The sequence below is a fragment of the Sinocyclocheilus grahami genome, unplaced genomic scaffold (assembly GCF_001515645.1).
Source record: "Sinocyclocheilus grahami isolate Dianchi unplaced genomic scaffold, SAMN03320097.WGS_v1.1 scaffold221.1, whole genome shotgun sequence".
Lineage (NCBI taxonomy): Eukaryota > Metazoa > Chordata > Actinopteri > Cypriniformes > Cyprinidae > Sinocyclocheilus > Sinocyclocheilus grahami.
Genome location: NW_015505400.1, coordinates 1680649 through 1706139, shown reverse-complemented (window position 1 = coordinate 1706139; position 25491 = coordinate 1680649). Strand labels below are relative to the sequence as shown.

The 25491-nt window shown below is 38.7% G+C and overlaps 1 protein-coding gene across 3 annotated transcripts in view; it reads left to right on the top strand.

Annotated features, from left to right (window-relative positions):
• The window catches only part of jmjd1cb (jumonji domain containing 1Cb), a 146422-nt gene that overhangs the window by 94285 nt on the left and 26646 nt on the right, over nt 1-25491 (top strand). For all 3 annotated transcript variants that reach the window (XM_016287334.1, XM_016287333.1, XM_016287332.1), the window contains exon 3: nt 17812-17925. In XM_016287334.1, coding sequence (XP_016142820.1) covers nt 17812-17925 — 114 coding nt within the window. The remainder of the gene's footprint in view (nt 1-17811; nt 17926-25491) is intronic.

The window sequence follows — 25491 nt, the reverse complement described above, 5'->3', positions numbered from 1 at the left end:
ATCTATCATATGTTGTTGCCTTATTAAATTTTAATTTTATTGTATATACTTTATATATAAATACATTCATGAATGTTTTTCATTAATGGATTTTATAATACAAATAGCAATGTGTAACATTTTACCATATTTAGTGCAACGCATTTATTTGTTCCCCACAAAATATTGTTTTTTCACTAAATGTTTGGATTTCTAAAATTATTGTGCACTGATTTTTCTAGAATAGCTTTTGCTGCCGAATTATCCACTAACTTAGTTTATGATATATTTTTGTCATAGATTATGAATATACATATATTTTTTCATATTTATTGTTTATTTTTCTTTATAATGAAGTAGTCTGTATTTAGTAGATTGTGAAAGAATGATTATCAGTTCCACACACAGAGATATATAAATTCTACATTTATTTAAATGGAAAAAAATATATAAAAAATTCACTGGTATCGGATCAGTATCGGTATCGGGCAATACTGAACCCTAGGTATCGAAATTGGTATCGGAGGTGAAAAAGGCGGATCGGAGCATCCCTAGTGTGAATATACACCACCGTTCAAAAAGTTTGGGGTCAGTACTTTTTAAAATGAAAAGTCTGTTATGCCTACCAAGGCTGGATTTATTTGGTCAAAAATACTATGTAATATTGTGAAATATTATTACAATTAAAAATGTATTCCTGTGATGGCAAAGCTGGCATTACTCAAGTCTTCAGTGTCACATGATCCTTCAGAAACAGGGCTCCAGACAAAAAAATAATTTATGGAGCCATTGGCTTGGGCTCCTCCTCAATGCATCCTAATGGTTACATGCCAAATGGTCATTGTAAATGTATTGTAAAGGAGGTAAATGTATTGTTGTTATGTGCCATTGTTTACAAGCTTTAAACATTTTCCGCAGTTTCAGATACACAAAATGAGCGATTACATGAGACATTTCAGTAAGCTGTACTGTAGGCTATCTTCAAATATACACTTTGATGTCCATTCATGTTTATTTCATACTATAGTAAAGAGAAAGATATGGTGGATTCATGTGTGGCTTGAACTGAGGTGCTAAAGCGATCGCTCATGCCCCATTAAAGAGCATCAAAACAGTATGTATTGTATGAATTTCATTATGAATTTGGCATATATTTAAAGCTGATACTTTTTTATGAAAAGGTAACAGAGCACAAAGCTTATTGCGATTATTGGACAGCAAGTGCGCTACAAATAATATGAAGTTCACACAGAACACAGCATAATATACCAAAGAACTTGATAACAAGAGGCCATATTAGTATCGATTATAACAAGAAATGTTAACGATATTGTTAATGTCTACACAGCTGACAGCTTTACCTATTGTAGTTTGTTCAATTTGTGCACAAAATAGACACTGCTTTTCTGCACTTTTATTTCGCACGTCTTCCATCATTTTCGATCTCACAACTGGAGATGCGTTTAGCAGGTATACCGCCAACGCTGGTGTTCGGCAGAGATGAGGACTGTTTGAACATTTTTTTTTTCCCACTAAAACTTTGATGCGCATCGTCTCAGTTTTTTACATAAACATAACAAAAGATGTGATTGCAAAACAAGCAGGAAAAAGCCATTACAAATTTTAAGTCATAAGATGTACATTTATATAGTCGCCAGTGGCGATCTCAGCAAACTCCTCAATGCATCCTAATGGTTACATGCCAAATGGTCATTGTAAATGTATTGTAAAGGAGGTAAATGTATTGTTGTTATGTGCCATTGTTTACAAGCTTTAAACATTTTCCGCAGTTTCAGATACACAAAATGAGCGATTACATGAGACATTTCAGTAAGCTGTACTGTAGGCTATCTTCAAATATACACTTTGATGTCCATTCATGTTTATTTCATACTATAGTAAAGAGAAAGATATGGTGGATTCATGTGTGGCTTGAACTGAGGTGCTAAAGCGATCGCTCATGCCCCATTAAAGAGCATCAAAACAGTATGTATTGTATGAATTTCATTATGAATTTGGCATATATTTAAAGCTGATACTTTTTTATGAAAAGGTAACAGAGCACAAAGCTTATTGCGATTATTGGACAGCAAGTGCGCTACAAATAATATGAAGTTCACACAGAACACAGCATAATATACCAAAGAACTTGATAACAAGAGGCCATATTAGTATCGATTATAACAAGAAATGTTAACGATATTGTTAATGTCTACACAGCTGACAGCTTTACCTATTGTAGTTTGTTCAATTTGTGCACAAAATAGACACTGCTTTTCTGCACTTTTATTTCGCACGTCTTCCATCATTTTCGATCTCACAACTGGAGATGCGTTTAGCAGGTCTCTTCTGGATCATCCAAATGCTCTCTAGCAAACTTCAGACGGGCCTGGACATGTACTGGCTTAAGCAGGGGGCCACGTCTGGCACTGCAGGATTTGAGTCCCTGGCGGTGCAGTGTGTTACTGATGGTAGCCTTTGTTACTTTGGTCCCAGCTCTCTGCAGGTCATTCACTAGGTCCCCCCGTGTGGTTCTGGGATTTTGGTTCTTGGGGTGAGATCTTGCGTGGAGCCCCAGATCGAGGGAGATTATCAGTGGTCTTGTATGTCTTCCATTTTCTAATAATTGCTCCCACAGTTGATTTCTTCACACCAAGCTGCTTACCTATTGCAGATTCAGTCTTCCCAGCCTGGTGCAGGTCTACAATTTTTTTTTCTGGTGTCCTTTGACAGCTCTTTGGTCTTGGCCATGGTGGAGTTTGGAGTGTGACTGTTTGAGGTTTTGGACAGGTGTCTTTTATACTGATAATGAGTTCAAACAGATGCCATTAATACAGGTAACGAGGGGAGGACAGGGGAGCCTCTTAAAGAAGAAGTTACAGGTCTGTGAGAGCCAGAAATCTTGCTTGTTTGTAGGTGACCAAATACTTATTTTCCCGAGGAATTTACCAATTAATTCTTTAACAATCCTACAATGTGATTTTCTGGATTTTTTTTTTCTCATTTTGTTTCTCATAGTTGAGGTATACCTATGATGAAAATTACAGGCCTCTCTCATCTTTTTAAGTGGGAGAACTTGCACAATTGGTGGCTGACTAAATACTTTTTTGCCCCACTGTAAGTAAGAAACAAATACAAAAAAAACAAACAAACAAAAAAAACACCCTAGATAAGCAGCAAAAATTAACAGGCTTTTCAAAATCCAAAATATTGTCAAACAGCTAGACGCTTTTGCATTTCGTTTCAAAACTAAATCTCCCCCCATCGTCTTGTCTGTCTCACCTCTTGTCAGTCAACTCGACTCACTCTCCTCACGTGATAAATGAAATCTGACTCCAGCTGCTGATTTGTGATGCGACTGTCGTTCGGCACGCTGCATTGAGCAACCGCATTCAGTTTTTAATTGTAGTGTCTGTTCTACAACTGAACTAAATCATTTTTATTACTATAAAAAAAATCAAAAAGACAGTGGGGGTGGTGCCGCGGTGGGCAAGTGACGTAACCGGTGTTGCGGCTTAACACCGGTAACACCGTCAACACCGACTATCGCAGCAAGCCTAAAACTGCCATTTTCAGATTGGTAAATAGGATGAATTCTAGGACTCAACACCACAGAGCTCATGCTCCCATGCTGAATGCTGTGATCTGTTAATAAAGTGTATGTGATATGTGAATCAGGCATTATACTTGTAGGTAATGACTGTAAAGTAGTTTGACCAACAGCATGTAGGGATTTGTACATTGTACCTAATCAATCAATTGTGGCATGCGAAATGTCAAAGCAATGCAAATCGCATACCTGTAATGTATGAGGACTTTGGAGCACATCAGTAGTAAAACAACGCCAAGACCTGGACATTTTAGGCAATTTAGAATTCCTGGCCAGACACATTTTTTAAGGTCTTAAAAAAAAGTATGTCTGGGAAAAAGGGGACATATTTGTACCCTAATTCTTGAGAATTCCACAGTTTTCTAAAATCAGCACAGAAGAAAAAAACACAGATTGTGAATAAGAACTAACAATCATAGAGAATGTAATGCATTTATTAATAAAAGACTTCTGGGAAATCACAGCAGCATGTCTGTAATTTTTTTAAGCAATGCTGTGTTTGACTGCGCGCTGGCAGTGTACTGAGAGACGGAGTGAGAGAATTGGGATTGGATTTCTGCGCATGAAAATAGTCTTTGATCATAGTGAAGCGATTTTGGTTTTTTGAGCATGACAGCTCGGGTGCCAAGAACACACTGCGGCGTAGACGCTCTGGACTCCAGCAGGCTTTTATCATGCTTTATGAGAGAGAGGGAACACTCATACTCATTTCCTTCCACTTCCTGCTTTTCAACACAGGTGACTTCAAATGTCATGCTGTTATCTTCACTGGCTCTTCATTGCTGATGTGTGTGCACCTTGTTCTTTTTATGCAGCACATGTCTGTCCTTGTGCCTTTTATAAAGCCATTTGTAATGACATAAAATTTCATTTGTTGTGCATTTATAGATATTATTAGGATTGGGATAGTTCACCCAAAAATGAAAGTTCTGTTATCATGTCCTCACCCTGATATTGTTCCAAATCTGTATGATTTTCTTTCATTCTTTCACACAAAAGAATAGATATATTGATAATGAAGATATTTTGAGATGTTTTATTTATTTATTTATTTTGGTACCAACATTTTTCAAAGTATCTTTTATGTTCCACAGGTTTGGAGCAACATGAGAGTATTTAAAAAGGAGAATTTTAACATCTCTAATTGATCTACTGGTGAAAAGTGTGTGTCTCATATCGTTGACGGTGATTTATTTATATTTAGGTATTTAAGCATTCAAATTGTGTGGCTTATGGAGGATACTGCTATTACTTTTCCAAGTAATTGGACTTAAGATTGTTGCCTGTCAGAAAATAAAAGGGGCTAAATTTTCCCATAGACTTGGTTAAAATCATTTTCCACAGTCCTGGTTGCATAAGCATAAAAGTTGTTTTAGTGGTGGATAAAATGATTTACTTTTTCTTTTTTGGTTTAGAATAATGTGCACTTATGAATTGTGCAAAATAAGACCTGATACATTTATTAAGAGACCAAATCTGGTCATTTTTGTCTCCAGAAATGGACATTGTTGTCTTCAAAAGCTGATGTCTTCATTATTTTAATCATTGTACTGTATCTGTAGGGCAAACAGAGCTGTGTTATTTTCTCACAGTTCCTGTCTTCGCTTCAGAAGACTGAACATGGTGTCCTGCCCTTGAGGTGGGCATTGTCACTGGAGTGTAAGGAAGCCCACCCTCACTCCTGCCTCTCTGTCTGTGTCCTGATCGCTCCAGTGGGCACACACACTTCCCTTTAATCCTCTACTGTATTACACACCACGTCTGAGCCAAGGACATCCTACCTGTGAGCCAAACGCCTGTCCCTTCATTTTAATTTATGTGGATTATTGTGTCCTCTCTGCAAGTGTGTCTGGTGACTAATGGGTTTCAGCGGGCTTGTATTTCAACACAGCATGGCCGTTTGAATACAGAGTTGCTGAGAAAGTCACCTGGACCTGCAAGGAGGAAACGTGTCCATGGTCTCGCTTATGTGCTCTTTAAAGAGACAGTTCACCCAGAAATGAAAACTGCCATTTACTCAGTCTCATGTCCTTCCAAACCGGTATTTGACTTTCTGTGGAACACAAAATAAGACACTTTGTGTAAGGAACAACCTGTAACTTATCGAATCTCATTTATATTCATGTGGATTCTAATAAAGTGTGACTAGATGCATTGTGCAAGATTTTATGTCATTGATATTAAACTTCATTGGTTGTTGCATGTCTCTTTTAAATATGCTCAAGTGCAAATAACATTAAAAGGATAAGACTTCCAGCAAATAATGATTTAGTCTTTTAAGGTCCAGGTATACTACATTTTCACAGTTGAGTGCGCAAGCTTTTCAAAGTATACTCCATTGACAGTGAGTGCAGAGTAACGTGTTTGGCATGTGTGGATGTGGATTCAAATATGGCATGACAAGATGCCTTGTGCAAGATTTGATATCAGTGATACGAAATTCTATTGGTTGTCACATGAAGTGCAAATTACACTTGAGGGCAGGAATTTCAGGGAATAACGACTTAAATTTCAGTGTTTTCCTCACATGAAACTATTGGATGACTTCAGAAGATGTGAAATACCGCTTATGGCTAATATGAACTACTTTTATACTGTTTTTTTTTTCATTTTGGCATCTGATCCAATTCACTTCTATTGTATGGCAAGAAAGCAGCCAGGACTTTTAACAAAAGATCTGCTTTTAAAAGTCATACGTGGGCCTGTCGCAATAGTCAATATATCGACTTATCGCGCAATATATGTACATGACCCATCTGCAGATATGGTCTTGTTTAGGGATCTGTGCTTTTGTGCATGCGGACATCTGACTGATAAGTAGTGATTGTGTTTTACAGCAATACAGTGCACCCTTAAAAAATGGTTTAGAAGTATAATTATTAGTTCATGTTAACTAGCGACACATTTATGTGGCCAAGTGTAAATGGAAACGTTTGAACAAATCAGATAGATATCCGATCAGCGAAAACGCATGAAATGACCAGGTGTAAACAGACCCTTAGTTAATAGTGAAAATGTGTTCCCTATTCTAAAGTGTTACTGAAAAAAGCAGCTTGAACATTGTTCAAACATCTCCTTTCTTCAAAATGTCTTTTCAAACATCTTTTCAAACCAAAGCAAAAGTCATATCGGTTTGGAACAATGGGAGTGCGAGTAAATGATGACATGGTTTTCATTTTTGAAATAATTATTCCTATATTTCCTGTCTTATCTTTGTTTTGATCAGGTTACTGTTGTTCCGTTTGGTTGAAATTATTAAATTGTGTTTGCGCTGTTATTGGATGCTACAAGGGAATGTTGGTTGGGTTTCAGTTATTGTGTGTGTGAAGTGGGATGGGTCAGGGGAAAGTGGGAAAGTACCGTTCCTCCTGTCGGGATGTATTTTTCTCTGCAGTGTGTGGTGGTTTCTCATGAGTCTGGCTTTTCTCAGGACTGCAGAGGGAATGTGCTGCTTTCTTTGGTCAGGACACACACATACTGCCAGCTTTGTGCCTCCATTTAGAAACACAGTGGACAGGAAGTGGCTATTGAACTAAAGTTGCTCATTAGAGCCGGCTTGGCTGGGTGTCCCAACCTTCTGCTTAATTTCACTGTTTTATGAGGATGAAGTTCTGCGGTGAGGTTATAAATCTTGTGTACTGCAAAATTACTTGGCATACGGCTTGCTTACTGTCCCTGGGTATGTTCGCAATGTCATACTGCAGTAGTACTCATAACACCAGTTATTCTTAAAGTTTACAAATCACAGTGTCAAATATGTATGCATGGAATACCAAAATGTGCAGTAAAAATTAACCTTCCCTTTCCAGTCTGATAAATAAAGCAGAAGGGATATCAACCACAATTTTAAGTATTTTATTTTGAAGTATTGTTCAGACAATCATGCTGAACCATGTTAATGTCAATACACAACTTTGGATGCCACATAGTAAATTAAACTTGCTGCATAGTGCGGCCATTTGGCAATTTTAGTAGGGACAGAAGCAGTACAGTTGCAGTGCATTTTGAACATAGCCTATCTGAGACACGAGAACTGAATTAGTAACAATTGTGATTGAGACATCCTAGGGGGAAACTAGCCCCTTGCAAACACACCGGGTGTTTATGGAACATTGGATATGGCGTCTTCCTCCACAGCAGAACTCTGCTGGAGAAACAACAACACTGTCTGCGAGCTATATGATGCAACAAGTCTAGATCAGTGTCAATGTGTTCATCTCACACTTGCAGTGTAGGCAGCTTAGTCATCGATAATGGGAGCAGTCTACTGCTCTCTGAGCAAATGAGGGGTTACTGACACCTCAGGACATGACTGACAGCTAACTAAAGGTCTTAGTTCTCAGTGTGGTGTCATTGCGCTGAGTTGCCCAAATGTTACCAACAAGCCACAATGGGTGTTTCATGCAAGCTCAGGCCTGCTCATATGCAAATTGGGAATGTGATGCTGTTTGTGGTCGTAACGCTATCGTTAAGAGTCCATGTGTTGATTTAAGCAGTCTACCGAATAACTGCTGTCTGCTGTGACAGTTTTTACATTTGAAAAATGTTACAGTGTAATTACGCAAATAAGTACTGACCTATATTATTAACTACATGTACTTACTATAGGGATTTGGTTTTGGGGTAGTTGTTTAATTATGCATAATTTTTTGTTACTATAGTACATGTACTGTAATGTGTAACTACATCAACTTAAATTATTACTGTGTATTTTTATGCAAATAGTTTTTTAAAATAAAAATGACAAACAGAATAACTTTGGATGCCACATAGTAAAGTAAACATGCAACATAGTGAGGTTCTCCGACACTTTTAGTAGGCACAAATTAGAAGGCAGTACACATAATGCTGCGCAGTAAGCAGCACACTTGTAGTGCGTTTTGAATAGTGATAGACAGATATTGATATTTTATAACGATACAGATACCAATTATTTGCGTGTTTATGTGCCGATAACCGATATGCAGAACCGATATTTATTTACTGTTATAAAGTAAATAAATGACTGAGTGAAGTAAGTCCATTCTTCAATTTGGTTTTTCCTCCTTTCAGTGTTGAAAATTACCAGTCTTTCATGTTAAATTTAATCTTCATATTACAATACTAATATTAACAATAAGCAAAATAAATGTAGAAGATCTAATGTTTTCAAATGGAGAAAATAAATAAATAAAAGGAGTCATATCAACTTCATTTTAAACTACAGTTTTAGTAGGTTTATAAGCGGTTTAATAGGCTTAAGAGTGAAGAACAATTCACTGGATAATGTTAATTCACTGAATAATATTCTCTGGAATATTGAAATATAACAAACAAAACCTTGTATTTTATTGCATTTCTCAACTGGCATGTTATATCAGAATTACTAATAATGTTTTTGTCGTTCTAGATTATGAAATGCCTGCTGACAGCGCAGTTTATCTATGCATTTACACAGAACTATACTCAAACTGCGATCGCTCACGGAGATAATAAATACATTTCCATAGAGATGTATTTATTTAGATGTTTATTAGTGAAATAATGCTTACATAGTAAATGTTAATACAATTTAGGGGTGTTTTAAACAAGTGAATCTTGTTAAAAGTTACATGCGGTGGCCGTGCTGGAGCATTGCCTGATCATCAACCCAGTGATTGAACAGCAATATGAAAGCGGCTTTACGAGACTAATGATGAGCAAATATACAACAGAGAGAGAAGTAAATTTTGCGTTTTTATTTCCAACATGCGCACATTCATGGCTGTATTATTTAATTAATGCAAAGTTAATTCTTTATTGGGACAGGACTTTATTGGGACAGGACGGATTATCTTACTCCGTGAGTTCGTCTCTATTTCTTCGAGCCAAGCTGCATAAACTGCATATCAGGCATTTATTTATCTAATTTGTGCATTGATGGATATTATGTTAAATAAAGTTTACTAACTACAGTAAATCAAGTACCTGTGCATGCCGTTGATGTTGTCTCCTCTCCCCTCAGACGCCGTGGTGCAATGGCGATCCTGCGTGCAATTCTCAAAACATCCAGATGGCGACGTTTATCGGTGAATCCGATATTACAAAACCGATATCCAATTATTGTAAAATACTTAAATATCGGGAAAATATCGGTAAATCGATATATTGGTCATTCTCTAGTTTTGAACATACAAGAACCAAATTAGTAACAGTTTTTAATAATTTGTGATGTTATTTGTGGTCATAACATTACAGTGAAGAGTGTGTATGGTGATTTAAAACTTTACTTGGTTAAAAATGATCCGAAATCAATATTTGAGCAAGTGCATAGCCAGCCAGTGTTCGAAACTATCGCCTTACTTTAGTCCGATTCACAACGGTCAGTTTTCAATAATGTTTTCTAATTTGAGTTGTACAGGTAGGTTTTTCGCGGGAAATTCGAGCATGGCACTGCGTCATTACGTCACGTCTGTAAACATAAAGAAGTTGTCCCGGCTACTAGGCTATCGCATGTGAGGATCCTGCAGGTGGCCAATCGTTTATAGCCTTTTCTCACAGCAGCCAGAATAATTAAATGTATCATTTTGATGGCGGATTGTAATCCAGAAAGGATTATGTGTTTATGAAACATGTATGAATGAAATTCAATTATATTCCAGTTTTAAATGTGCTTCTGATTACAGATAGCCTGGGATTACACAAGATTTGTATTTTAAAGACAACCAGTTCGAAGGGAGCATAATTTGCTTTTTAGGTTAAAAGAATTTCTTAATATGAAATTCAAGTGGAATGACAATTAGAGATTAGAATGTACAGAAATTGAAATCTACTCGCTTATACACACTATACTTTTTTACAGTGTATCGAAATAACTGACTGTTTTTACAGATTGTGAGAAATCTGCAGCCCATCGATTTTGTTGGTTGTTCATGACTTGTGTGCATGTGCAAAAGAGAAAACAGAGAGATGTGTTTATATGTTCAAAGAAAGACCAAGCAACTGTCCATCACTGTTAACGACTGAGATCGGCACACGCATGTGTAAGTGCAGTTGGCGGTTCTCCGTGACCTTCATCAGATAGTGTCGTCCTGGAGCGTCCCAGACTCCAGCACACTTGGCTTTGCATGAACTGAACCCCCCTCGCGGCTCTGCTGCACATTCCAGTGTGCTCAAGCTTATCAAATATTTATAGCTGAATTACGGCCCACTGCGCAGCGCCCAGCCGAGGACTGTATTTTGGAGATGCTTTGTCTGCACACAGCCGGCCTGTGCTTTCTCTGAAAGAGCTCCTCCTTTCATTGGCCTCTTTTTGTTCTTGTAGAGGGAATGAGATACATGTGTTGTGTGTTTCCGTGTGTGTGGCTGCAGTCGTGTGTGTGTGTATCATGGATTCACTCAGGTGTATTCTGTATTCTGGAGACGCTCAGCAATTATTGTGCTGTCTGTTTGGCAGCGTGATTGTGATGAGAGGTATCTCCCTAATGACAAGTGGCAGATGTGACCCAGTTGCAGTCGCTCAAGGAAGTGCTTCTGCGTCTCTCTGTTCGGTAATATCTAGTTTCTGATGAAATCCTCTGGCCGTAAACTGCAAAACACTGCAGTTTTGGCAGTGTTGAATGCTTAATTTTGCTTTCTTCAGTAGACCGATTGCTACCAAAGGTCGACCAGATTTTAAATTGAGAAATCATTGAGTAGAACATCATCGGCTGCACCTGCAGAGCTGCTCAGAGGACTCAGTATTTTCCTCTCTTTTTTTCTGTTTTCATGTTTCTCCACGCAGCTGCATCAAGTGTGTATTTTCCTGAGCTCTATATTGTGTGAATGTTTTTATTAGAACAACAAAGCCTGGTTTTACCTTTAAGAGATGTGGATCTACTGTTGCTATATTTATCTGTCCTAGAAACGGCTCGTGTGACTGTAGCCTTGATTCAACTCCCCATACGCCAAAGAGGAACTACACGACAACAATGAAGCTCTGCTACAAGTCTGATAAAAGTCATGCTGCTTCTAGTAAATAATAATAACACAGATTCATAGAATTAGATTGATACTCTTGGTTAGATGTGTCTGCACTGTTCATTTTAATGTTGAATATCACATTTGTCATTCATATCAATTGCTGTTTTTGCTTGGACAGAAAAATGGTCAGAAAAGGTTCAGTCGGATCTAATTTCATTTGGATCAATTTCATTCAGATTGATTGAGTTGTTTACATGAAGACTTTCAGTCTGATTGAGTCATTAGTCTGATTATAAGCAGATTTCTGAGTTGCATGTAAATCTGGGGTCTGGGGTCTCATAGAAATGCAGGATTTAATTAAACTATAGGAAATTATATGATTCTGCACACAAATAAATTAAATATTGATGCATTGCAAAGTTCTCAATTATTGAAGCAACATCATGAGGAAAAAGAATTACAATTATTTAAGTGTGTGATGGTATTAACACAGCCATAGCATTGAGTGCCTTATTGCTAAAATGGCTGAATTGCATATTTTATGAATAATATTTTATATAGCAATATTTTATATTATGTTTTACATAATATTTTATTAAGCAAATGTATTACGTGCCATCATTCAGCTAATAGATATAGTCCCTTGACCAGTGCAGTTGCATAAATTCACTTTATAGTTGTTACTACTTTAAATTCACTTTATAGCTGTATAGCATATATTTTAGCGTCCCTTGAATGTTGTATTAACCAATCAGCATCTAGAACTGGAACTATGTGTAGCAAATTTTTCGGTAGAAAATATTTTAATTTGGATTAAAATCAGAGTTTTAATAGTAGGTCAGTACTCCATATTGAATTCAAATTCAATGGCAGCTCACTTGACTGCTTGTGAGGCTGATGAAAGGTTTATTTTAGAAGTGTAAATCCACAGCTAGTCTTTCCCCTGCTGCTGCAGGATCAGGTTCAGAGAGACATGCAGGCAGAAAGACGGACAGTACAGATCATCAGAGCTCACATCTCAGCAATCAGAATTATTCAGTTAGACTGCGCTATCACAGAGATCTGTGGTTAGACGCTTACACTGTTTACTGGTCTAAAAATTCTTCCTGTTGGTCAGTGTGGTTATGTTTCACTTTCAATGGCTGTTTTAGAGGTATCCAGACATGGGCATGTCTATCTGACCCCTATTGATAGAAATAGAAATGTTAGGTTGTGCAGCCAAAAGTCCAGCACGGATTAAGATCACATGCACATGCTTGTATAAGATGCAGTGACTTTCCTTTTTTGTCTCTCTCTTTCTCTCGCTCTCTTTTATTTTATTTTTTTTAAATACTGTTCAGTTATTTATTGTTATTTGTTTCATAATGAGGAAACGGTACAGATTTCTCCCTAACCTTTCTTTCTTTTTTCTTTTTTAACTGCAACACTGAAAAAATGGTGTAGGATTTACATTAAAACTGTTTTCACTCAGAAGTTGCGAGTACATTTCACAAATTTAATTAAATTCGAAATTTTAAATGAGAAAAACATACTCCAACAATGTTTTATTTACAGCTTAAAAAAAGCTTTTTTTTACAGTACACAATGATTACAACTGCAACAACAAGTCTTAAAACACTCGCTTTGAGAATGCAGTCTAAAATGTCACAGCATTTTTTTTAAACATAAATGCAGTTTTAACTTCTTAATGACCTCCAGTTCTGCTTGTAGGAATTATGGGAATGTCGTAAATGAGAAACTAAAATGACATCTAAATCCGTAAGCCCCTGGTACATTTGTGGATGTGTTCCCTACTAGCAGACATGAAGAAAATATTGTGATGGTGATCATGTGCAGCTAATCCCATGACTGCTGTGTCTGAATGTAGTATGAAGCCTGCTTTCCTCCCAGTGACCAGATGGCATGCATTTTCACTCACGCACACACATACTAAGTTCAGCTGCAGTTTTGTAGTCTACTGCGAGGCCGGGCTTGTAATGAATCCAATTATTGTCCACTCAGTCCCGCTCTTGTGTAGTCACACAAGTGCCAATTTAAGCTTCTGCTTCAACTGGAGTCTTAGGAAAGTCCTCCAAACTAAGGTGAAGCTGCAGATGTTTACTGTGCCGTGAGAACGTACTCTCAGAGCCCAAACTGTGTTTTGTTCACACAGGCGCATGGTCATTAAAGGTGACCTATTATGCCCCTTTTTACAAGATGTAAAATAAGTCTCTGATGTCCCCAGAGTGTGTATGGGAAGTTTTAGCTCAAAATACCCTACAGATAATTTTTTATAGCTTGTTGAAATTGCAATTGAAATTTTTAGGGTATGAGCCAAAACGCGCTGTTTTTTGTGCTTGTCCCTTTAAATGAAAACGAGCTGGTGCTCCCACCTCCCCTTTCAGAAGAGGGTGGAGTTTCTAGAGCTCGCGCATCGGCATCATGCCAGCAATAACAAAACACTCTCTCACGCACTGAAAATGTCAGCCATATATATTTGAACCGGTGTCGTGCCGAATTCTGCACCCTGCCATATTATTTATGAATTACACAGACGGGGAGCACGGCGCAAAAAAAAAATCAACATATCTGGTCTCATGGTGCCATCGCGTGCTAACACGAACTTTATAAGTCCCGAATATGATTATGAGCTAGACAAATTCAAGCGGTCGATTTCAAATTGCTTTCATATGCAATTTTTAGCTACCACATTCCTATTCATGATCATTCTGGTAGCACGTCAAGGCAGCATCAGTGAAAAGAGACAGACAATGGTAGGTTTAGCAACATTAGCCTTACAGAGTGCCAAGAAGCACTTTCAGAAAGGCAATTTGGAAAACAAACGCGTGATACTTACTTCTTCTAGATGGCGTAACGTTAGCTGGATCACGAACAGTTGGCACTGCTCCATCCTTCAGGAGCAACTTTTGTGCAAAACCTGCTTTATACTGACCCTCATTCACAAAGCAGTCCGGTGTAAAATGATTTACACGAACTTTATAAGTCCCGAATATGATTATGAGCTAGACAAATTCAAGCGGTCGATTTCAAATTGCTTTCATATGCAATTTTTAACTACCACATTCCTATTCATGATCATTCTGGTAGCACGTCAAGGCAGCATCAGTGAAAACAGACAGACAATGGTAGGTTTAGCAACATTAGCCTTACAGAGTGCCAAGAAGCACTTTCAGAAAGGCAATTTGGAAAACAAACGCGTGATACTTACTTCTTCTAGATGGCGTAACGTTAGCTGGATCACGAACAGTTGGCACTGCTCCATCCTTCAGGAGCAACTTTTGTGCAAACCCTGCTTTATACTGACCCTCATTCACAAAGCAGTCCGGTGTAAAATGATTTGCGCAGACATAAACGAATTTCTGTAGAGTTGAGGGAGCATTTTCTTCAAAAACAAAATTAATCCACCTCGTCTTCAGCGGCTCAGATATCGGGAGTAAATGGAGAGAGCTATGTGGATTAATACATCCAGCAACAGAACACCTAAAATGCTTGAGAGACATTCTCGTCAGTGCAGCAATGGCGGACTGTGTACAACTCGCTGTTCTACATTAAAATGGCAGTATCTGTCAACATTTGTGGGCGGGGCCTGTGGCTAATGTGACGTCACATTAGCACCAATGCTAAAAATAGGTCATTGGGAGACACTGCTTATTATTTATGGGGATTAAAAAAAGGAGTGGGTGGATTTTTATCATTATAGGGTGGTTGTGTACACACACTGCCAACACACTTTTATGTCCAAACACCTTGCAAAAGTGAATTTTGCATAATAGGTCCCCTTTAATGCATCTATTGCTTGAGTGGCTTTGCGTCCTTTTATTCAGGGTGCCTACTGGTTCCTAAATTCTTACATTCAGTTTGATCAAATTTAAGGTCATAAAAAGTCTCAAATATCTTAGATCAGGGTTCCCCAGTAGTCTGTTTTATTCAAACAATTATGAACATTTTTGCATTTAGATACAGAAGAACTTTGCCTGTTGAATATTAAAAACAAATGATCAAACAAAAAATCTGGATCTCCATGTCTGCCATGCAAATCAACTGTTCCTGCTCATTCCCAGACTGGATCTCTTCTCTCCACTTTCCCTAATTGCAGATTCAATTATTAGATTTGTCAGTATTAATATTTTTATGCTTAGATTTTTTTGGGGGGATCAAACTGTAACACTGTGTGTCCCAACCAGACACGACGCGATAAAAAGTATCTTTTCCATGTAGTTTTTGTTCTAACCACCCGCGACAGCGTCACGTGACAATAAGCGACATGGGATTCTATTTTAGGAACGCTTTTTATTTTATGTCGCGGCAGGAACAACATACAAAATATGACAGTGATAATCTCAGGTAATGATTATGAGCTTTATTCAATGTTAAAAGTGTCTAATGTGAGTTTGAATATTATTTTGCGTTATCTTTATAGCCATAGTGAAAGCAACTATAGATAATTTACCTCAGATCTTGAAAATAAATTAAAGCAAACTTGTACATTAAAACTGTGAACTCACTGCGAACCAACACGTGTATTCCATAACAAAGATATCACTCACTCACTCACTCACTCACTCACTCACTCACTCACTCACTCACTCACTCACTCACTCACTCACTCACTCACTCACTCACTCACTCACTCACTCACTCACTCACTCACTCACTCACTCACTCACTCACTCACTCACTCACTCACTCACTCACTCACTCACTCACTCAAAACTGTTCAGTCCATTCACATTTGAATAATCTATTTTCCGTGTCCACTTTTCTTTTCTACACACTCGCCATGTTTTGCTGTCACATCGTATCTACACTGGACACGACAAAGCATTGCAAATTGTTTGAATGTTGTGTCAGTACGTTATAAATAGAATGAGTCAGCAGTTTACTGTCGGGGATTTGTCATGTCGCACCGCAAGGCAGCATCACTGATTATAATGAGTTCTTGTATTTTATTGCGTCGCGCCACTCACGTCCGGTGTAGACACGATGTAAGTTAATGTAGCTTTCTGATGCTGCGTTTGAATTTTCATGCCACATTATTTTAAATGAGTGCGGGCCAAACTTTTTTCTCTCACGGGCCGGAACCCTGTCTTAGATGGTATAACAAAAAAAAGTTTTAATTAGCATTTTATGAGGTCTGAAATTTGGGACCAGACCAGAACATTAATTGTGATTTGACCTAATGTGATTATTAAACTTCAAAACACATTGATTTAATGTAATACATGTGAGTGCTGCATATTCCATATGCTCACGGTTTCATTTGCATTCATAATCAGTGAATATAGTACATTTATGCCAAGCAATTGCTTATGATCTGCTGTTGATGAATTTTGACATTTAATTCAACTTAAACTCTTGTAGCTTTTCTCTGGGCTGCCCCGTCACAGGAAGCACTAAGAACATCATTAAACATTCAATATGTAGATTTTACTAGTATCGGCACAATAGTCTGTTTATTACTTTTAACAAATGATTATTATACTGTATCAGCAAAAATCCAATATCATTCAACCTCTTTGTATGTATCAATATATTAGTACATAACCCAAGTACATATGTAACTATCTAATAAAACATGTCTTGAGTAATTTATACTTGCATTTACCCAGTTTTTCAGTTGAATGTGAGCCGCAGTTTTAATTAAGTGAAAGAATATCCGAATATAAGGATTATCCGTTTTCATAATCCTTTTTCTTGGTTTTCTTGGTCCACCCTGTTCATACTTTACTTGGGTTAGCGATTCATTTTTGGTACTCAGGTTTCAAGAACTCACAGTGTACGTTTTTGCATATGTACAAAGTTCCTATAATAACATTGTTCGAATCACAAAAAAAAAAAAAAGATTGAAACCTGTAGGTGTTTTCTTTGTCACAGTTCCTCATTTTCAGCTGTTCCCTCGGATGCTGAAACTAAACACAGCACATGAAAGTTTATGTGACTGTATAAATCATGTGAATACTCAATGACGTTTGCACTGAGGTAGTGTATGATTGGTGGCATGTTGGTAAACAGTTCTCTGTTATAGTCTAGAAAATTAACAGTAACCCCCAATGTAAATACGGTGCTGACCCCCATTCAAATGTTTTTTTACCCAGCATAAAACTCAGTGTGAAGGCCTTTAATAGTCAGTCACATGAAGCATGTTTGCATATGTGTATGTACTGTTTAGGTAGGATGGATGTGAAAAGGGATGCATCAAACATATTTGTGTTCCATTTGAGCTGTCAAGCATGACACACTTGTTTGTTTTAGCTTCTGACACCCAGATTATTGACTAACCAGAGTGTTTTCTGTCCTTACAGACGTTCAAGCCTCTGGTAGGGAAGACAGTATTAGGGTCCATCTCAGCCATCGAGTTCTTCTCTGACAAACACCTGGACTTCCTGACGGATGAAGTAGCCTGTCAGCCCTATCAGGTGAGAGTCTCTCCGTCTCATTTGCTTTGCATTCTCTCTCACGTATCTCTGCAGTATTTTGAAGTTACATTAGGCTGTTTATACCAAGCTAAAAGGTGACTCGCATTTCTGCCTGTGTGGCCTTGTTCGTTTACGAATTTTGGCTTCCAAGATGAATCTTCTGGTTAAAGACCCTCAGGTTGTGCATCCTTTCTGTTCGTTCCTCCAAATGCGTTGCTAGTATTCCCCTGCCATCTGAGTATGTTCCCTCCAGCTTCAACTAATGGGTCCTGCTAGGTGGATGGGTATACAAGCTGGTCAGCTACATGAGTTTGCCTCCGTGGGCGCTTCATGCTCAGAGCGCTAATAAGGACAACAAACAGCCTCTTCTATTGTTCTGTGCTAAGCCACTCTCATAAACAGCTTAATTAATCTAGCTTAGATAAAACACACAGTTTCAGAGAGAGAGGCTCTGAAAACAAACACACATGACAGATGGGAGGAGATGCTCTTCTCTCCGTCTCATTTGCTTTGCATTCTCTCTCACGTATCTCTGCAGTATTTTGAAGTTACATTAGGCTGTTTATACCAAGCTAAAAGGTGACTCGCATTTCTGCCTGTGTGGCCTTGTTCGTTTACGAATTTTGGCTTCCAAGATGAATCTTCTGGTTAAAGACCCTCAGGTTGTGCATCCTTTCTGTTCGTTCCTCCAAATGCGTTGCTAGTATTCCCCTGCCATCTGAGTATGTTCCCTCCAGCTTCAACTAATGGGTCCTGCTAGGTGGATGGGTATACAAGCTGGTCAGCTACATGAGTTTGCCTCCGTGGGCGCTTCATGCTCAGAGCGCTAATAAGGACAACAAACAGCCTCTTCTATTGTTCTGTGCTAAGCCACTCTCATAAACAGCTTAATTAATCTAGCTTAGATAAAACACACAGTTTCAGAGAGAGAGGCTCTGAAAACAAACACACATGACAGATGGGAGGAGATGCTCTCCACTGCTGGATTCATATTCACGACATGTTTTATCCCCAGTGTTGCAGGCTCACCTCCATCCTGTACGACGGATAATGAAAAGCCATCTGCCAGCCAATTATCGACCGCTCTCTCCCCAAACACAAACCTGGGCATAGCATGTTTGGGGAAATTGTGATAAATTTAAAAGCTGTTGTGGTTTACTGTGGAGTGTGGACATTCTTTCATTGCATTGGAACGCCTGTGTTCATATTTCTGTAGCTGAAAAGATCTAGTGTAGATCTATGGGGATGATTGTGGTTAATCTCTGCAGGAAGTAGAAAAGAAGAAAATACATGCTGATGGGTTTTTAGGTTTGCAGTAAATGTAGCAAGTATATCAATAATGTGACTGAATCAGAAGCTCTGTTCCAGAACGTTTGTAGGGACGTGGTGCTGAGCTTATAATGCAAAGCTTGTTCTAGTAGGCAGGGGGAAAAAAGATACCTTTTAAGATAACTCAATGCATACCTACATATTTCCACTAAAATCTCAGTGCTGTGTGAGCTTCTGCTATAGTATTATTTCATGGCAAACTGTGGTGGCCAACTCCTTCTGTCATATTACTAATTACTATCGATCACACGAATTATATTATTTTATAATATTGTATGTTTATATATATTAAGAACTACAGGGGTGCTATAACATGCATTAAAATAAACTGTCAGATTCTCCGGTCAGTTTTTCTATCAGGTTGACGTTTGTAATTGTGGTGCAAAAATATAAAGAGAATCTCTGACAGCTGTTTTCTAATGTCAAAAGCTATTTGTATAGCGCTTGTTCAATTTGCCATCCATGTTGAGTATTTCATATCAGTCGCTTATGAGATTCCTATGTAATTAGGTTGCTACTTTAGAGCTTATGTAGACATTGCATGAGTGTGTTTCACTCCCAGGTGAAACTGAGGTTATGGTGCTACAGTCACAGACCGGACACTCTTACACTCAACCGTTTGTACACCACAGCATGTCAAGAGGAAGCAGGCAGGTATTTGTTCATCTCTACAGCGCCACTCACAGCCAAGAAATGTCCTCAAAAGGAGTATTCCTCAATCTCTGCGTCTGTGACTCTCACGGGTCCCTGTCACATTCCAACACATCATCGCGTTGTGGAAACAAAAATCCCGCCCCCTTTCAAAAATCCTCAGAAGTGCTTGGGAACTTGTTTGCTTGCTGGAGTGTGATGAGCTGGCTTGCTCACATCCTGTCTTGGCCTCTTTTCTCCTTCACGGATTTTTTCCACAGTGCAGCCCGATTCAGGGATGGAGGGAGGAGGGGCTGGAGCCCAGGAATCTGTTTGGCATAATCGCAACAATTGAGGCTCTGTGTGCGAGGCCAGCCGGCGAGAGTGAGAGAGAAACAGAAAACAGGAGTGCTGTTACGGTGTGCATTACTGGAAGAGACGTCTACACGCTTGTGACTTACACTCATTATTCTCTGTGGGCTACATTACTGAGCAGGGATTGGGTCTGGGCATGCATTTGCATTCATTTATCCTTGAGTGAGATAGAAGAGGAGGAATTTGACCTCTGGCCTCAATGTGGCCACGTAGAGGACTTGAGAACTCTGTGTAACAGTGAAACATGTTCTTGTTTACTGTCATGGCAGTTAAGGTACATTCACACTGACAGCCATTAAATCGCTGGAGGTCACCAAGTCGCTGTGCTGTTGGTCTCTAATAGCTGTATCCAAGCTTATCAGTATTAGATGGATTCTCTGGACGTTTATCCACATTTTCTAAGCTGATTTTAGGGCAAATTCTGCAAAAATTGACATAATAACAACATAATATTATAGTATTAAAACAATAATATTAGTTAAAATATTTAGTGGTTGACCAATGTGGATTTTTTGATGCAGATATCTAGAGAACTGGTATCACCTGTCAGTCTTCAATGAATAAACAGCTGGCAGTATGTTCTATGCTTGCTGGCCTGTTCCGTATTTCACCTTAGATCACCAACTTTAATTAAAAATAAATGACTTCTACTTGCTTTTTGGCTGCAAATCGCTGTCAGTGTCAACAGCCCTTTAGTGTTACGCTCTCTGTGTTGAGTAATGGAATTGTTTTTACAGCTTGCATATGAAGCATGCAGAGATGCCTGTGATTTCTCTTCTCTGATACACATCACAATATCTCCCACCCCATAATGCTCTAACATTTGTGTGAAGTTGCATTCATGGATACTATTCAACAAAACAGAGCATACATCACACTTGCATACTCTCTTTTAATGAAGAACCATATATCACACACATACACATGGCTCAGCCACCCTCCCCCATACGCTTACACACATTCACACACAGACAGCTACCGTTTTAGCAGGAATGCAGCCCTCCCTGAATGATTTAATCCACAACGTAAAGAATTACTCACTGTAACTGCGCTTAATAAATTACCTCAACAACATCCTGCTTGACATGACACAAACCCATATGAAAGACACAGTCAGCGCACACACACACACTTGTATTACCCCAGCAACAAGCTTTTTTCACACACATCACGTATGTAGTATTGCCATAGCAACAGGAGTGCACACGTCATCTACTCCTCAACAAAAGCTTTTATGTTTCTACACCCATTTTTGGTTTTCCCACTGCCGCAGCGGTTAATTGCACTGATATTTATGCCGCTGTTATACGACATCACCATTAATGCTATAATAACGTTATTATGGTATCTTTCTTCATGTCATTCCAGCTTTCTGCAAAATGAATCGTCCACTGAATGCATCATCTCTGTGAAAAGCATTTGTAGAGCACTGGAAGGAACATCCTGTCTCTGTGCTCTGTGCGCCCGTTTGTTGTTTACACCTCTGACTGATGCAAGTATTGTGTCAGCTCCCCACGCTGCCCACTACCATGGCAACACTCCGCCTGCATGTTCTCTTTCCCATCTTCCATCTGAACAACATACTTTTTTAGCATCGGTCCATCCTCATATACACCTAGTGTTGTGCAGAATCATTATCTCTGTAAAAACCTGTTTGTGATTTGAAGCAGCGTCCTTTGTGCTAGACAGGATAGATGAGGTGAATTTGTGGTTGCCCATGCGTGTCTTGACCGTTTCAAACATCATAGACGGTGTTTAAAAGTGCTCATGGAAGAGATGAGTTTTCAGTTGTTTCTTGAAGATTGTGAGGGATTTGGTTGTTCGAATGTAGTTAGGTAGGTCATTCCACCAACAGGGTATTTCAAACATTATAGACAGGATTTAAAAGTACCTATTAGTGTACTCCATTTCCTGTCCTAAAACAAAATTTCTGGAAGCAAAACTGTGCAAATGTACCAGCATCTGCTGGCGAAAAAGTGTTTGTGCAACTACAAGGACCTAAACCAGTGTTTCCCACAGACTTACACTCTATGTGTGGCGACACTTCCCCTGGGGAAAATATAGGCTATATATAAAACAGCAGACGTGCTGATTGATTGAAAATGCGAATTAATTCTCTGCCAGCAGGAGGTGCTTTTGTAGCGGCAGAAATGGCGGTTTCCCCGGTAATGGTTGTAATCAAAGCAGCGCTCCGCTCATAAACACTACTTTAACGGGCATTATAGGAAAGATTAAATGAAAATGACATGGAAACTTTTCTAAAGACAGTTCCAATTCCTTTCAAAGATACATTAATATAAAAACACCCACGCATGCAGTGCTCATGTTTATTCAACGAAGTCAAAGCCAAAGGAAAATCTATTTGTGGCGGTCAGTTTTGATATTGTGGCGGGCTGCCACAAATAAATCTGTATACATCAGTATGATATGATTGTTCGAATTTTTTATAGAATTTAATAGAATGTGGTCTGATCTTTTTGTTATACATGGTTCTGTAAATTTGGCCTGTCTCACTTTGACACGTGCTCCGGACTCGGGTTGTGAATCTTCAGAGGACAGGATGACATTAACGCAGGAGCTGTGCTTTTCAGAGAGGGACAGATCAGGAACACGTCTGCCCTTTGTGTGCACAGAGAAAAAGAGCAACGGAGAGAGACAAGTGAAGGAAGCAGAGGAATGCTAATACGAGCTCTCAGTCATGTGGAGCGGGACGGTAATGGGACTTCATTCATTCTTAATGAACACATTGTTAATTTCACTGACGTACAGTAACGGCCTGAGCTGCACCCTCTATGATGACTAGACTAGATATTGATTTGAATTTGGCACATTAGAGACTGTTTTTTATAACATCACATGCATCTTCATTTTAAACCTGCTTTTCTGACTATGTTGGAGTTTTACATGTGGTTTTATTGAGTACTTGTGGTTAACTCGAATCTAAACACATTTCCTGCAGCAAATTGTTTCACCCAAAGAGAAAATGTACAGAATATATTTGATGTTTATTACACAATAATGTGGTCCACAATTTTGGACCAGTAGAATTTTACTTTGGGCGGAGCTATTTAGCATGCAGCTACAGAAGGGAACAAAAAATGTTCTATCATGGTTGTTGAGGACAAAAACTAATTTACATGGAAAAGATAGCTTGCTGTGCCTGGTTAAGGACACAACATAAAATACCGGTCACATTTACCATTGTTCAGCAAAGTTTTGTGAAATCCAATCATTTTAACAGGAATCCACGCAAGGCAAAAGATTTCTGTACACAAATTTCGCAAGTGGTTTAAGTTTGTCAAGCTTATTTGCTGCATTAACAACTTGGAAGCTTGGTTAGGACACAATTTAATGCTATATCTACACTGCAAACAAGTTACACATTGTAAACTTTAAAATTGAAGTGTTTTAGTTTTGTTTATTAATCTTATATAAGTCCTTGCACATGATCACAGGCTTGATTGTTATCATTCATGCAGAATGGTTTTTAAGCTTTATATAAAACACTAACCAGCAGCTGACATGGGTTATCCATCTATAGCTGTCAGAAGTAATTGCACAGTGGAAGGAAACATTTTATAGTTGAATTTGTACTACCTCTTTCTCTAGTCCATGTGAAATCCCAGTCTCATCCAATCAGCATCAGCTTGTCAACAAACACAGATGGTGCATGACATGATTTCTGGACCTAATTAGGAACCACGGTGTCATTTTACGGGTAGCACCCTATAGCACGTTCTTACGGATCTGCATGGCACTGAACCGTGGTGAAGTGTGCTATTTATTCAGTGGCAGACACACTTCTGCAAATTATGCCTGTCTGGGACAGCATATATGAATGAAGCATGTCACATGGACAATCTGAATAAGATGTCTCTGAAACGTGATTCCTTTGGAGAGCCAGGGAACAGTATGGAACACTTCTGAGCAGCTGTTGGATGGTGAAAGGCTGTTTTTCGGGAACATGGAGACGGGCTAGAGAAAGAGTGCGAGCACCACGCCCAGCCTTGTTTCCAGGCTCCAGGCCGCTGAACGGAGAGCAAGAAGGGGGAAGGAAGCTGTTTTTATCTGGGTCAGAGTTTGGATCTGGAAACACTTTCCTATTTCCCCAGTGCCGAGCACCACCCTGCTTTCGCAGTGTCTTCCACCGCAGCACCATGTGGAAAATCCTGGAACATATTGCTGTTAAAGTGATGGATGGCAGCCCGGTGCAGAATGAGGTGGGGGATGGAAAGAAAAGTGCATCTGCTCCGTCCTTCACGAGGGTGTGTGTGCACAGGAGGAGGAGAAGATGAGATTACTGCTGAAGTCCTGCTGAAGGTGCTCGACCAGACTGTAGGAATGAGATCATGTCTCTCTCGTCTATTTAAATTTTATTGTTCTTATTCACAGCATTCGTCATTTGTTTGATGGTGAGCAACTTTGCATTCCTGCAAGCGTGCGTTGCTCTGATAGGAAACATTTGAACATGGAATATTATTTGTTTTATTCGGATGCTCCTCTTTCTGTCGTTGAGTAGAAGAGCTTATAAGCTGCAGGCCAGTAAATAAATCATGTCATGCAATGCTCTTGTTTTAAAATAGAAACTGGAATAAAGGTGTGTATATGTGTGTCTTGAGTAATGCGATGGTTGTCACTAGGGAAAGGACGATATGACCGTTTATATTCGCCAAGGATTAGACACACTGGCCATTCAACACTGTCTTTTTAAGACAAACCACAGCCCCTCTTCCCAAACTCCATGTAATCTTGATCAGATGCAAAGATGTTACTTCATTGGCTCATTTTTGCTAGTTCCACTTTTAAATTACAGATCTGATCTGACATTTGTTATGAACAACAGTGCAAGACATCATGGATGGCTTATTTCATGGCAAAAAAACAAAAAACAGGGATATGACATTGCAACCTTGAGCACATTAACATTTGACCACCAATATCTACATATCTTTACCTACCAGTATTGACATGCCCTGATAAACTTAAGTGTGAATCTTATACTGGTACACAGAAATTAGCCAATCAAAACAGAGGTCATTTACATATAGAACTCTTAAAGGAACAGTGCGATCAGAAACTGCTGGTTTAATTCTTAAGGTGCAGTCACATTTACCATTGTTTAGCGAAGTTTGATTTCTCCTCACAGATTTCACTCAAGTTCAAGTTTAAAAGTAAAGATGTAAAATTCTACTCATTGATTGAATATGGCTCCATTGAAGTACCTGATTTTCT